This window comes from Vidua chalybeata, chromosome 8 (genome assembly GCF_026979565.1).
Source record: "Vidua chalybeata isolate OUT-0048 chromosome 8, bVidCha1 merged haplotype, whole genome shotgun sequence".
NCBI lineage: Eukaryota > Metazoa > Chordata > Aves > Passeriformes > Viduidae > Vidua > Vidua chalybeata.
Genome location: NC_071537.1, coordinates 18,516,143 through 18,530,576, shown reverse-complemented (window position 1 = coordinate 18,530,576; position 14,434 = coordinate 18,516,143). Strand labels below are relative to the sequence as shown.

The 14,434-nt window shown below is 42.2% G+C and overlaps 1 protein-coding gene across 1 annotated transcript; it reads right to left on the bottom strand.

Annotated features, from left to right (window-relative positions):
- Window positions 1–291: 291 nt before the first annotated feature.
- Window positions 292–13,201, bottom strand: LOC128791619 (annexin A8-like). The gene is made up of 13 exons (XM_053949405.1): window positions 13,026–13,201; window positions 12,868–12,914; window positions 9,506–9,596; window positions 9,148–9,242; window positions 7,968–8,081; window positions 7,137–7,227; window positions 6,452–6,531; window positions 5,777–5,836; window positions 5,196–5,289; window positions 3,308–3,403; window positions 3,005–3,063; window positions 2,039–2,161; window positions 292–678 (listed from the first exon to the last, which is right to left on the bottom strand). Exons 1-13 carry the CDS (start codon window positions 13,162–13,164, stop codon window positions 622–624), a joined length of 1,146 nt encoding a protein of 381 aa, XP_053805380.1. The 5' UTR covers window positions 13,165–13,201; the 3' UTR covers window positions 292–621.
- Window positions 13,202–14,434: the final 1,233 nt, after the last annotated feature.

Here is a 14,434-nt window from a genome sequence, read left to right as displayed (position 1 = left end):
GGCACACAGCCTTCAACTTTCACATGCTTGCAGCCAGCTTGGCTCTGCCATTCACTGCTCCTTGGGGAGCTCCCTGTGAAGTTATGTAGATAAGGCTGCTAAACTACTGCCTCTGGCACTAAGTTCTCGGTTCTGACCCATGTCCTAAAGCCTCATTAATATTTGGGACTCTTCCCAGACCCATCTTGCAAGCATCAAATGGCCCCACTCTACCAGCTGGTCCTGGTGAAATTAGTACAGTTTCAGGGCAGCCCAAGCTTTGTACGGTTGTTCAGACTTGTGAAACAGCTATAGAGGATTTAAAAGAGCCTTTAATTCCATGTCAAAGTGCCATCCTTCACCATGGGTTAAAATAGAAGGAAAATGTCAAAGAATAAAATGGAAACAAGAAATTAACATTCCCCCTTGTGTTTGAAAAACTATTTGGGAAGTGGATAGAATTCAATGTGTAATGAGCATCCACATCCTTCAGAGTGCTTTGGATATCTCAGCCATTACTTTGATCTTCTTTTCCCCCTCACTTGGATCAACTGAAAGATTTTCTACAAGTACATTTTCAGACCCTTGTTCACGGTCAATCTTCTCTCTGTATCCTTTTCAACATCTTCCTCCTAGAGTCTGTCAGTCACTGCCACAGAGATTCATCAAGGCTGTCTTGTAATCGCCACTGGTATCCTCCTGACAGGAGAAAATATTAAAAAATAGGTGAGTGTGGAAGTTCCTCTGCATGCTCCAAGTGCTGACGTTGTCAGTCTGTGGAATATGCTCACACAGGAAAAGGACTTTGGAAAGAGCAAGTCAGACTTCAGCAGAGTTGCTGCCAGCTGACACACCATCAAAAGCGAATGGAGAAATGAGGCTTGTAGCTACCACCTGAAATAACATTCATCAAGTCCAGTTTTTTCCTTTGGCATGCAGGTGAGCAATTGATCAAGATTCTGTCCCACAGAGCAGCACAAAGTCAGCACAAATGACAGCAAGCAAACCTGTTGTGTTCAGATTTTTTGTCCCTGGGTATTTATGTAGCACCTCTTCCCTACAGGAAAGGAAAAGTATATTTAGCCCTGACACATGGCATTTTTAAAAAAGCCACAAATATGGTCATTTTGGTCTAGAAGCGCTAGATAAAATATTCACTAGGTAAAGAAAATTTCCTCCGTTTGAATGTTTTGTGGTGACAGGTGTAAAGCTAGTTCCACTTCTCAGAAGGAATGAATATTCTGTACAGACCCTTGAAGACTGATCATTAATCAGCGTGACAGACACTGACAGTGTCAATTATAAGAAGGGCCCTTCATTACAGAACCAGACTTGCCATAGGGACTGCTAAGGACAGGGCTTCTGTGCCATTTGCACAGGGGCAGAGGAATGTCCCAAAGTCCTGGGAACAAATGGTAAAAACCAGCATTTCAGCACTAACAGGGGAGGCACATTTACTCGGAGCTGAAACTACAATGCTACAGTAATCCTTGACAAGGTTCAGTTTCTGAACCTATCTCATCACAGTGTAGACCAGGCTTTCACCTGGGATAAGGCAGCAAAAAAAAACTCAAACAACGGAAAAGGAAAAGGAAAAGGAAAAGGAAAAGGAAAAGGAAAAGGAACAAAATACCCCAGCATTATTTTGACGTATATGGATGGCACTGGCTTGTGGTAGTTAAGGATGGCAGAGAGAGGGAAGAAAATGGCACAGCAGTGTAACAGCTATAGGATAAGTATAACATGAATGATTCATTTAATTTAGATATATCTAGAATGTCATGCAGTGCATGGATACAGAGAAAATCCTAGTGAAAATCCTAGTGCAGTATCTCCTTGGGTTTGCTTTGTCCAAGTCACAGAGAGCATATGGTCTGACTCACCTTTCAGACATATGTGTCTCTCAAGGACATGGCTGTTAACAGCCCTAGTGAAGGAGAGCTGTGATCATAGCAGAAATAAAATTGCTACTGCAAACAACCATGGAAGCATCCCACAGTGCTGGAAAAATTAGGAATACATGCAATGGCTGAGAACATCATATCAAGATTCTGCTTACCGAAATCATAGTGGAGAGAGGCTTTCCTGCAATACGCTTGAATTCAGGCTTTATAAGATTTAGGTCAACTTCACTTCGAGAAACAAGCACCCTTATCAGAGTTCCATCGTCGGTGCCAGCCCCCTGGAACAACAGATACAGCAGTCTGTGATGTTACTGGTGTTCAAGGGATAAGTTGTGCAAACTAGTCCAGGGCAGCAGGAATCAGCTCTCAAACACCACTTGGCACCTCTTCTGTGGAACATCTGCAACTCTTTCAGGAGGGCCCACCCTCACACCACTCCCAGAGGCCACTGCCAGCACCACAAGCCCGCCATGGAGGTGTGCACAAATTTTGCACAAGTCAAATACAAAAGCAAACATGCTACAGAGGTGGGAGTTGGTACTGAATACAGACTGTCCCTCTGCAGAATCACCCAGGCAGTGTTTGGCTTCAACCAATATTGTTTAATCACTCACAGGAGAATTACGGTCACGCTGATAATAAAACCGTTACCGCAGCTTTCCAAAAGGTTTGGAGAGCTGACATTTTGTACATATCAGTTAAGTATTACAGGGGCACAGTCTGCAAATACCTTATGTGACTCCATTTGAAACTCTCATTTTATACTGCCATTGAGAGAATTGCTTCCTAAAAAGAAAATACTGTGTTCCAGTCTATTTAAATGGAAGGCAAGTCTTCACCATAAACAACCGCCTAGAAAAGCCTCTTTTGTCTGTGTTCCAGAAAGGGCCTGGGCTCCTTGCAGACTCTTAAGCCAGAAAAGCCAGACTCCCTTGTTATCTTGAGCTTAAAGGGTACTTTTCTTCTCAAGCTGTTTGAAAGGATTCTGCTACTACTTGCAACAATTGCACTAAACCTGCTGAATTTCACCAAAACCTTGGCTTTTCTAGTTTGAATTGGTGGCAGCCAGGTTACAAGTTAAGTCCATATGAAAACCAATGTGTTGCAATGGAGAGTCTTACCTTTAAAGCATTGTACAGCCTCTCTGCAAAGTAGCAATGGATGTTCCTGGTGCATTTCACTAGGCATACAAAAAGCTCAGTAAGAATCAATGGTAATTCCAGCCCAGGGAAGGAAGTGACTCAGATCCTTCATGCTTCTCATTAATTCAGTGTGCTCCTGGAATCTGAGTTTATCTTATCCAAGAGGTACCCCTTACTTCATACCAGACACCTTTATAAAGCAGATTCATCTGATATAAGTCAGCTGCTGCAGAAGAAAAGGCAGCAGACTCTGACAAAACAAAGGGAAAGGTCACCACTTACCAATAGCCAGCATGGCATCCTCAAGTGAACCACGAGTTTCACTCTTGATAGAGTCTTCTATGCTCTTGCCAGCCAGTTTCTGGTATTCTTCAAACACTGAAACACAAGAACTTACATTTGAAACACAAAGAACTTATATTTTTTACCAAGTAACCCTTGAGGCATCTTGTGCCCAGTATTTGCAGGCATTACTTGTGTGGCAATATGAACACACAGATCCTGCAAAAGCAATGGCCACATTTGCACCAGCTTCAGGAGGCTTTAGTCAACATCAGAAATCATGTTGGATACAAAGATGGATGTTAACATTTACAAAAAGCCAAACCATTCATGATTCTTAATTCCCTAACTTGAGGTAATTTCTGTCACCTTAAGTTTTTGTGGCAATATGACCCTTTATTGCTGTCTTTAACCACAGAAATAAAACAGACAACAAAGTTAGGCACAACCTGGTCTTGTGGTTGCTGATGTCATTAGCTTTAGGAGCCAAAATAAAATCAGCTTAAATGTAGGACTATGCAGTTCACAGCCCATGGACTTTAAAATGATGACAACACCATTTGGGGAAGCGTATTATTTCAACCACAATTTAAAATAAAAACAACTGAGAAAATATGAGCAAAATACAGGTACAGATTCCAAGATATTTGAGTTCCTACAGTAACTAAAGCTCAGCAACAGGGTCATTGCTTGCCTTATACACTTTGGATGCTTCAAGGCTCAGAAACAGAGATCTCTATTTTTACTCCTAGCTTCCTAGGACTAACAAAGAAGGAAAACGGCTATATAATGCAATAGACATCTTAAGAAACTTTACTCAGCGTACAAGATTATCAATACTCAAGACACTTTGGGGAAATGGAATACAGAATAGACAGATGGATACAAACTTCTCAACTCAAACTACTTTTTCTATTAAAAACAAATTTTAAAAGCTGCAATAATTGCACTCAGATCTTAAAGACAAATAGGTACAGGTGGCTGTAGCACAGAAGAAATTGCTTAGTGCCACAGTAGGTTCAAAAGACTGGTTGCATTATCACAAGAAGGTGAAATTCAATTCTTAAAGATGGATACAGACAAATACTATAGAGACCAACTATTTTTGTTTGTCTTGTTTATTTTTTAAGTCACCTTGGGAGATTGAATTTGAAACACAAGGGGGAGCTGGCTTCCAGGGCATAGAAACAGCTGCAGAGGATCTCAGCTTAGAAAAAGCTCAGGCATATCTGGTTTATTTTTGGTTAAATTTATCAGTTTAGGTTCAGCTGATTCACACAGTACTTATATATGCCTGCTTGATTCAGGCAATATAACAAAATCTGTTATACTTCAAAAGCATTGAGATGATAAGGTTTCGTCTCTGCTGCATGGACAGTGGGGAGCTGAGGTCTCAGCTGGAGCAGGGCCTGTGTCTTCCCTCCCAGCAGCCTCTGATGCCCTCAAAAGGACCTGGGGCAGAAATGCAGGCTGCACCCTGTGATTCTCCAGCACCGAATAACCAGCTATTTTTTTAGTGATTTTTTTCCCCCATAGGAACCCATATCCAAGGGGACGTGTCTGTTCACCACATGCTCCTACTTAGTAAGGATGGTACTCAGTCACTCACTTCTTGAATTTATAAAAACAACTACCCAGTTATCACCACTGTATAGGGACTCCTGGAAAAGCCACTTGATTTTCAGCAGAACTAAATCTTCATAATCTTTCACAAAATCTGCTGGCAGCTTTTGGCTACTGGGTGACCAGGAATTAGAAAACAAGTTCAGGTACTTATTTCTGACCATTCATGTCTCTCATCTATAGCCCCACCTCTTCTTGACTAGGGTGATTTCTCATTTTGGAGGCTTGGGAGTGTAGTGATGGTAATGTGGGCTCTGCTCCATACCTTTCATTAAGTGTGTGGCACTCCTTTTGCACAAGATGGTGATGAACTGTATCTCATCAGTGCCCCGTATCTTCTCTCCAGCAGCATAGAGAGTCTGTAATTTAGCACACAGTTATTAGTGAGTTGTTCTGTGTGTGCAGCTGATCAAGGATCAGAGCTTGGCTGAAGGCATGGCTGGGGTAAAGGGGTTTGGAGTAACTGAAACCACTGTGTGAACCAGAGTCTTCTAGAACAGCTGGTTATGAAAACCTTTCTGTCTTCTAAACAAATGGAACATCCACTCTGTCCTTTCTAACCCCTGCAGCCGCTGGGAGTTTCCTCCCTTTTCTCTGCTCTTCCACTCCACCATACCCATATACTTTCAGATATCAAAAGCAGATGAGCCAAAACCCAGGCCTCATCTCTCCTCTTTGGAATGGCAGAGCTCAGCAGTGCAGGCAAAATTGAAAAACCCCAAGTTACTTAAAGATAACCGCACCCCAAATTATTGTGACTCCAACCCTCTGCTGACACTGAAGCACACTGAAGTTCAAGAAGGTGGGAATCCAGGCATATCAGTGATCTCATATATTTGAGAGTACCTCTGCATCCTGAAGAGCCAGGGCTGTGTCCACATAGAGGGTGGCATTGTCCCTCTCACCCTATGAGCAGAAAAAGAAGGGTAACAGTTCTGTCTCATGAAGATTCTTCCATAAATAAAGATCAGGGCATTCATTCTGATCAAAGATCAATTATCCTCTCAGCTATCTATTTCTGCAGAGTACTCAAGCAGTAATATTTCAGACAGCACAAGTGCTAACTCCTTCACTGAAAGGTGCTGAAATCAGTCATATGAAGCAGAGCAAAAAATTGTTCAGTTCTTGTGCTACCAGGCAGGAAAATTCCAAAAATGTGGTAGGGTAAATGAAATGCACTCAGCATTGAGGGCACAGACCCTGGAAAAGTGGTGAATCCTAGTGGAGTGGCACTTTTAAAGACCCTTGCAGAGTACACTGGCTTTACACATATGTGAAAGTGAGGTGTCTCTCTGCAGGAGAGCTGGCTGTAAGTTCCCAGCTCTCTTACTGCTGCTAAGGGAGAGAGATTTCCCTGCTTCAGTCACACTAAAGCTGAAACAGATCCAGTCCAAGTGACATGGTTGTCTCTGCAGGTGATCATGACTGTACTAGCTCTCCTATTGCATGTCTTCTCCAAAAAAAGAAGAGAAAAGTGTGAAGACCTTTATTTATACCCTCACTTCTCTTCTCTAGCATTACCTGAAGAAGGCAAACCAGAATCTGCTCTAAGTAGCCACTCGTTTCCGATTTTATGTCTTGTTCCAGATCAGAACCATATTCTATGCAAGGGAAAGAGAAGGGAAAGGGAAGGATTTGTTATTTATTTAGGTGATACGTCAAGACATTACCAGTAACCCAAGCACACACAATAGCCTGACACTGAGCAAGAGGGTCATTAAGGAAAAAAAACAGGGCTGAGAGCAGCTCACACCCTCTGTGATGCCCAGGTCAGCATTTGCATCCAGCTGAGTCACTAGCTCCCCTGATGTCCAAGAAATAAACCCAAAGCTAATTTTAGAGGTATAGCTGAAGGGATGAACAAGATAAAATATTTATAAATACATATTTGATAAATTCCCATCTATTTAATGGGGAGAAAAGCCAAGTGCACAGCTATAGTTTTGTTTAGGTTCTGACAATATTCTTTACCCAAACTGAACCAAATTTGTAATTTGCTAACCCTTTGCTGCAGCTGGATGAAGACCTAGAAAGGGATTTTCATTTTCTCTGAGCATAGCTATTTTCTGTTTGCCAGCTGAAAGCAGAGTTACAATGCTTTTAGAGTTAAATGCTTTTAGAAAAGCCATTTTCTTGCTGACAGTGCTGGCTGGTAACGCCTTCCTGTTGTGTTCTGACCACAGAAATCTGAGCCCCAGGCACTTACCTTCTTTGTAAGCCTTGATTATCTCCTTGATCTGTGCTTTTGTCCGAGATGCCAGGATCTCTATGATAACACTTTCCCTTGTTCCCACACCCTATAATAGAAAACACAGTGGAGAAATAAAGGTGGAGAAAGGCATCTAGTCATGGAGGGTGATTTACTGCTAGAGAAGTATGGTGAAGGGAGGAGTTGGATGGCAGCAAAGTCAGGCTATGTGCTGAGCTGTAAGAAACCATCGTGATGAAAGCTGGAGACACAAAACACATTTGGGTTGAACACGGTTTCTTTTACCAAGGTGCCTAATTTGTAAAGGATGATTTATATAACCCTACATTTCCACAATGCTTTTCTGGAGTCAGATCTTTGACAATAGACAGCATTAAAGGAATGCAGGGAGACCAGTGCTTGGCTAGTCAGTCCATCTTTATACCATTTTAACAGACCACTCTGCATCTGAAACTTGTAAAGGTACATTACCAATAGGTAGGATCCCAGATGACCCCAGCCTGGCCCTTGCACTACCACTCCTTGATTCCTTAAAGGTTTCATGGCTCAGCTGGGGCAGCAAGGCAGCAGGTTTGGGTGTGAATTTAATTTTGTTGTTGTCTTTCCAGGTTCTATGAATCATGTGTGTACAGAAACTTTCTTACAGCCATAAATATTTAAGCAGCATTTTCCCCCAAAATATTAATACTACAATTAAGTATTTCTCAAAGGCTACTGCTAACAACAAAATTAACCGTGTAACAGTCCAGCTATTAACACTTGCACAAGTGCAAGAAATTAGCACTGTATTTATGCTATTATTTAAATATCAGCATGCAATTTGCTTACCTTCATGGCATCATATAGCTCCTTGGCATCATACTTGAATGGGGAGTACATCAGAGCCACAATGAGCCTCTCAAAGTTGCCACTCAATTCAGACTTCAGGTTCTCAATCAGATCCTGTCAAATGTGCATCATCTCATGGTTACATAAACAGACCCACAGGATCATTTTGCTGCACATGCTGCTTCCATCCCCAAGTAATGAAGCTGAATGACAGCATTGTTGATAGTTCATCAAAAAAGGTCCTGAGACTGAAAAAGGCACCTAACTCCAAAATGGGATTTGTCTAGGTGCTTACACATTCCCTGTTTTCTTGATATTCGGTCTCTCTCAATAATTAATTCTGTAGCAAATCTTCCTCCACCCTGCTCAACTCACTGAGCAGAACCAGGTAGCTGAAGGCCTTGCACTGACCAAGGGTGTAGCTTCAGAGAGATTCCCATAGCCTGCATATAAACTTGCACCTAGGACATTTGCAGAATCAGGACTGCAGACTGCTTGAAGATACACTTCAGACTTCCCTGTCACTATAATGCAGGTTTTCCTAGAGTAGGACTCTCTCTGTTTTAGTGGGATGCAAGCGCTCTGTTTATTCTTTGTTCCATTCCCACCCCCTCCCCTTTCTTAGGCTTTTGCATGGCAGTCCCCTTTCCAGGAAGGGTCGCAGTAGGGCTGAGGGTACAGTCTGCTGGTGAAAAAATTTTCCCAATAAAAGTAAGATTTTATCAAAGAAACAAAGAGAGACAAAGGAAAACAGTTGTCGATAACCATGGAATTTCCATACAAGAGTAATCAAATAAGTCTTTAAATTGAACTTTTTTGACATTTAAAAAGGCCTGAAACAAACCAATATTTTACTCAACATGTCACTTAGACAGGTATAAATTTTTGCTACAGCTTCAAATCAATAAGAAGCTTCACTTCAAATTAAAACTGATTTTAAAGAAGTATTTCTGGTCAAAATGCATTTAAAAAAATCAATCTTTAGGTGAAAAACATTTTTTCATGGTCAAACGTTAATTTTACACATTCATCACAGGCCTTATAAATGGATATTAGTCTACTTATTTGCAGAAGACCTGCATATAGTTTGCATCATGCTTTCAGGATAAAGTGTACGCCCATTTACTACATCCTGCATGCAGTAAACCAGTGATTGAATATGGCTTTGTTTTGGAAGAACCTTTCCAAACTGTGCTTTGAAGGATTTGGCAATCTCTTGACGCTGCAGATTGCTCCTCTTGGTTAGGACATCAATTATAGCTTGTTCATCAGTCCCTGTGGAAAGCAACAGTAAATCATAAATACAGTGCACAAAATAAGCTGAGACTGGTCCAAAATCCCAATCTGAATACTCAGACAACCTTGTATGGTTCAGTGCCTTTATGCAGAAGCTCAAGTACATACTGAGGAAACTTTAATATTAATTTTTCACAGTAAAAAAGAAGTGATATCTCTGGATGCAAATTTCCTACGGAATTGATTTCAACTTAGCAATTATAAGAACATAGAATTTACATATGTGGTTGGAGTCAACTCACCCAGCCCTTTCATGGCATTGTACAGAGTCTGAGCATCAGGTGCAGCATTAAAGTGTAAAGCACCTGCCACGGACCTGCCCTCTGCTTCACTCTGAAAGAAGAAGAAAAATACACAACTTTCCACCACTGCTTTTCATCAGCTGAAGAAAATGTATTTGAAAAGTACATTAATGCTATTTATTGCCTACACATGGTAAAGTCACAGAAAATAGGAGAGACTGGCCAGAAGTTTCTCAACAGAGCAAAAAGAGAATGCAAGTTTCTCTCCAAAGAGAACACAAGTTTCCTGCTCCCACCTGCCTGTACCAGCCTCTGCTACTGGCAGGAACATGAAGTGCAAAGCATGGCTGAGAGTTCTGCGAGTGTTGTGAGGTCAGATAGTCTGGCAGAAAAAGCACAGACTGTAAGAGACTGTACTTTCCTATTTACCTCTTAATTACAGTCCTTCATAGCATGGATGCTATTGTATCATACTGCATTTCTAAGTGGGTTGATGCAGGGTAATTTTTAGACAGCTTTTTGAATTCATGAAATTGTCTTATTCTCATAGACCATTTTTTTCAGCAGCTGCTGCTGCACTTCTGCACAGCTGGTATCAAGAAGGGAGCATCTCCACTGGAAAGATTTGGGTCAAAAGACTACTTTGAAGGAAGAGATCCATCTGGAGGACTGCAGGTTTGATGTTCTTCCCTGTACCAAGAATCAGATACAGCTACACAAGAATCCTCCTAACAAACCCCTGAGGTGCTGACAGTATCAATCCCAGGGCATAAAAGACACACTGAAACTTATTTTAGTCACCACAAGGTAGTAGGGCCATCAACCAGAACCCAGGCATAATTTAACAAAGTTGGTAGTCAAGGAACTGGCTTGAATATATTGTCACATCTATCACAAGCTGGTGCTGTCAATAGGGGAAGTATGTGGGTGGGTAGGCATGAAGAATCATCATCACTTTATTACAATAATAGACACAATTTTCTCCTTCCCAGAAGCAAGGATATTTAAGTTGGAAACTACTATATTCTCATAAATTTGCATTTAGAGGCAGGGTTAATATTAAACTAATGGTATCAGTATGACCTGATAAATATTTTAATGGGGATGGCTTCACAGTGAGATAAAAAGCAGAGATTACAGATCAGAAGGAATCATTAGGGTTGTCCCACCTGACTTACATAACATGGACCACCAAGTGCCACCCATCAGCCTCCTGCTATGATGCAAATCCCTTCTGCTCTTACTTCCCATGTGAAAGACAACCAGTGGATACTGCTGGTACGTTTGCATGGAGCAGTGACAATGAGGAGTACTGAGAGAGGCAGCATGTTCAGCGATCAGCAAGACTTGGAGAAGTTTGCTTTTACAGCCAGCACAGAGACACTCTTACACCACCACAACTTGCTCCCAGCCAAAAGAGCAGCTGTGAAGCAAATGGTGTCAATAGGAAACTTCATAAGAGATGCAGCTTTGAATCCCAATGGTCACTGAGCAGCAAGTTTAAGGCTGAGGTGAAGATGTCACTGCAGAAAAAAGAGCAGGTGGCATTCCCACCTCCAACAGTTTATCACTGGCATAGAAGAATTTAGCTGAGCTGGGAGGACCATTCCAAGTGCTCCTTTTCTAGCCCTCTGCCAAGATGGCCAGCACCACCACAGCCTCTCTGGGAAGCAGGTTAGACCCATCCATCTGAGTTTGCTTTGAAAAGAATGGTCAATCCTCTCCAGCTGCATACAAGGGCCCTGCAAAGAAACCCCGAAACATTCTGGACCCATGCCTGGTGACTCAGTGAAAGAGGGAGTACAAAGCTGAGCTTTCATTTGGAGGCAGTGGAAACAAATTAAACAATGATCTTTTTTGGTACTAATTCCGATAAACAGTTACGGCCCTTCCTGGCTCGAGTAGCACATTTGTGACTCACTCATGCACCTCATTCTTTGTGCCCATAGCTGTTGCAGCATAAGTACAATTGCACCAGCCTTTCAGAAAATCCCTGTTCACTTTGGTCTTGTTTCCCAGCTGAATTAATCCTACAACTCACTAATTGAAACTACTCAAGGCATTTGTGCTCATGTAAATATAAATAATTGGCATGAAAGCAGCAGAAGCAGTGTATCTTACAGCTGATGCTGTGGAAAGTTTTACCTATAAATGAAAGGAAGAAGGAATAAAAGTTTTACTACCAAAATATTTCCAAACCTAAATGATAGGATTTTTTAAAAAATCTGGAATCTGAGGACAGGTTGGGTTATTGCTTGCATTTTGTTCAGTCAGTATTTTCTAAGAAAGTTACACCTTTTTTCATTCCTTCTGCTTTTGAACTGTATTTTTTAATGAAGGGTTTAGGAAACCAAAGTTTTTCCCCATCCTTCTTTGGACCTCTCATTTTCTTCTCATGCCTCCACCCCCTACAACACCAACTGGTAGGAGATCACTGGAGTTTAAGGGCTTTTCTCATTCTAATTTACAAATTATTTCCAGCTTGGGGGTAGAAGAGACTAGATCATCCAAAAGGAAAATAATTAAATGAGAGCTACTCCAAGCTCAAGAAAAACATCTATTTTATTATACCAAACTTCCAAAGGAAATAGGAAGGCAGAGAAAACTCAGAAGGAAGATTACAATTTGAATTTTTCTGGGGAAAAAAAATATTTTGAGACCTGGTAGTAAACCTGGCCTCCCACAAAGGCTGATGGGGGAGGTGGCACCAGGGCTACCTGCTGCCTGGTCTGAGCCAGACCCCAGGTGCTGCCTCAGCACACCCCATGAGCTTCTCCCCATCCTGCCACATTCCTCCCAAAGCCACAAGCATTTTCAAGAGAACATACACAGCATTTCTGGCTCCTGGCAAAGAGACAGGCTGTTTAAGCCACATTATTGTTGCAATATTAAAAACCCACCAAAGATAGACATTGTGGCTTGACCATATCTTTCTCTGTGACCACAGCCTGCCAGCACAGCAGGGGACCAAAACTGGGGACAGGCCAGCGCCCTGAACTCACTGCCACAGGACAAGGGAGCAGACAAGGAGCTCACAGCTTGCAGACTTCAACTGTGTAACTTTGCTGTTGCATGGTACCATCTCCCCATGAACACAGGGATATAAACACCCCCTGCACCTCTCTCAGCTAAGGATTCAGGTAGGATCTGCTCCTCTTCCTATAGCCAGCAACCATATCAACACCCTCCTTTATCAATGTTTTTGAAGTGCTGAATGCTATTTTACAGCCAGAAAAACAGTAAAAAGGTCTTGCTGATTTTTAAAGGAAACTGTTCATTCCCACACAGTGCTTGATACAACTTAAAAGGTACCTTATTACAGCGCCAAAAAACCTCAGAGTGTCAGTATATCCTCTACTTACCCAGGCCTTCCACCATGCCATTGTGGTCTCAGTAGTGCTACCTGGGTCTGTTGGTGAAGAAAACCACACATATCACACCTCAAAGTCTGGGAATCTGAGATTTGAAGGGAGGCATGGGGAGGAGAGAAAGAAACAAAAGTTGCTTTCAATAAACTTACCAGAAGAAAAATGGAATAACTGTACTCCTCTGGAGGCTTGTTTCCCTCTGGAAGCCGCAGAATGTAACTGGCCTCTGAGGCACACGCAGGTATAAAGCATCCTTATCTCCAAATTCCACAGGGCAACACCCTCTGACATGGCTCAACCTGTTTTTCACATATGAGCTCACAGGGAGAGATCAAGTTGCTTAATAAACGAGGCTTCCATTGTGAGGAGGCCTAAATTCAACCTTGTTGACTCATTGTAATTTTTCCACTGCTTGCTTCTCCCAATACACACCCTTCCCTGCTGACATTTTGGCCTCTGGCACAGATACAACATACAAATTACAACCAGGTAATTTCTCAGCATGAAAGAGACTAGATGAATTCAACTATAACTGAATAAGGGATTCACTATTACCGACTCTTTCTAGCTCTGCTAATCTGGAACACTGCCAAACAGGACTCTAGAAACATAACATACCTTCCTCTACCTCCCTTCAAAAACTTACTAAAAAAACCTCAAAGCCAAACAACCAAAAAATTTCCAAACCAAACAAACCACATACCCAGCCAAGCTCCACATCATCCATGTCCCACACCTTACAGTGTAGCTCCATAAAGCATCAGATTGTACAGGGACTTAGGAGGTCCCTGAATCCCATACCTAGACTTCCACAGCATGAGTCACAAATGGTCTCTAGGGTAACATAGGACCAACACATCTAAGGCTAACAAGTTTGAGTAATGACAACCCCAGCTAAGTGTCGTAGGGCTTGCAGTAGCTGCTGTGACATGTTAAGGTTTAGGAGCTGAGTGCAAAACTTCTCTATTTTCAAAAGAAAAAGAACTGAGTTGAACAGCTTCTCATACTTTAATTTGGTGAAATGTTTCTGTGAAATCATCTGAAATACCTTATGGTTGTAGCAATATTTTCCTGTCTAGACTTTTGTCAGAATCTACCCATGCCAGCATTTATTTATTTATTTGCAGTGGAAAGCTGCCCTGATGGAAACATTCCCACCAGCTGTATCTTAACGCTTGCTATATAGGAGCTTTGTGCCCTCAACATTTACAGGCCCACGTGGGATGCTGGGTAAACACCAAACTACGGGCCTCTCTTATTTCCTTCCCACACACTGCTATTTCACTTAACTCAGCAAGGCCCTGATGGCCTGGGAAGCTGCCCTGGCTATTCCCAAGAGAATGAGCTGGGCCAGCCTCCAGCACATCCATCATACGGCGAGGGCAAGTTGGGAAGGAGGAGACGGCATTGCACTTGGTATAACAAACATGCTGCTGGGTCTGCACTGGCTTTGTTCCCACTCCCATGTGAGAGGCAGCTTGCAAGGAGAGTTCATGAGTGGTCCTTCAGTCCTCCTCCTCCAGGGGTGGCAAAGTACCTTTGCACGCAGGGTGCATCTGCT

Bases quoted from the DNA above. Each gene is read 5' to 3' on its own strand.
- LOC128791619 (XM_053949405.1), bottom strand. From the start codon at position 13,164: ATGTCAGAGGGTGTTGCCCTGTGGAATTTGGAGATAAGGATGCTTTAT. The intron at 8,082-9,147 runs GTTCTTCCAAAA...CACATTTGACAG, and splicing joins TCAAAGCACAGTTTGGAAAG to GATCTGATTGAGAACCTGAA. The intron at 5,837-6,451 runs GTAATGCTAGAG...TTCTGCTCATAG, and splicing joins TTCTGGTTTGCCTTCTTCAG to GGTGAGAGGGACAATGCCAC.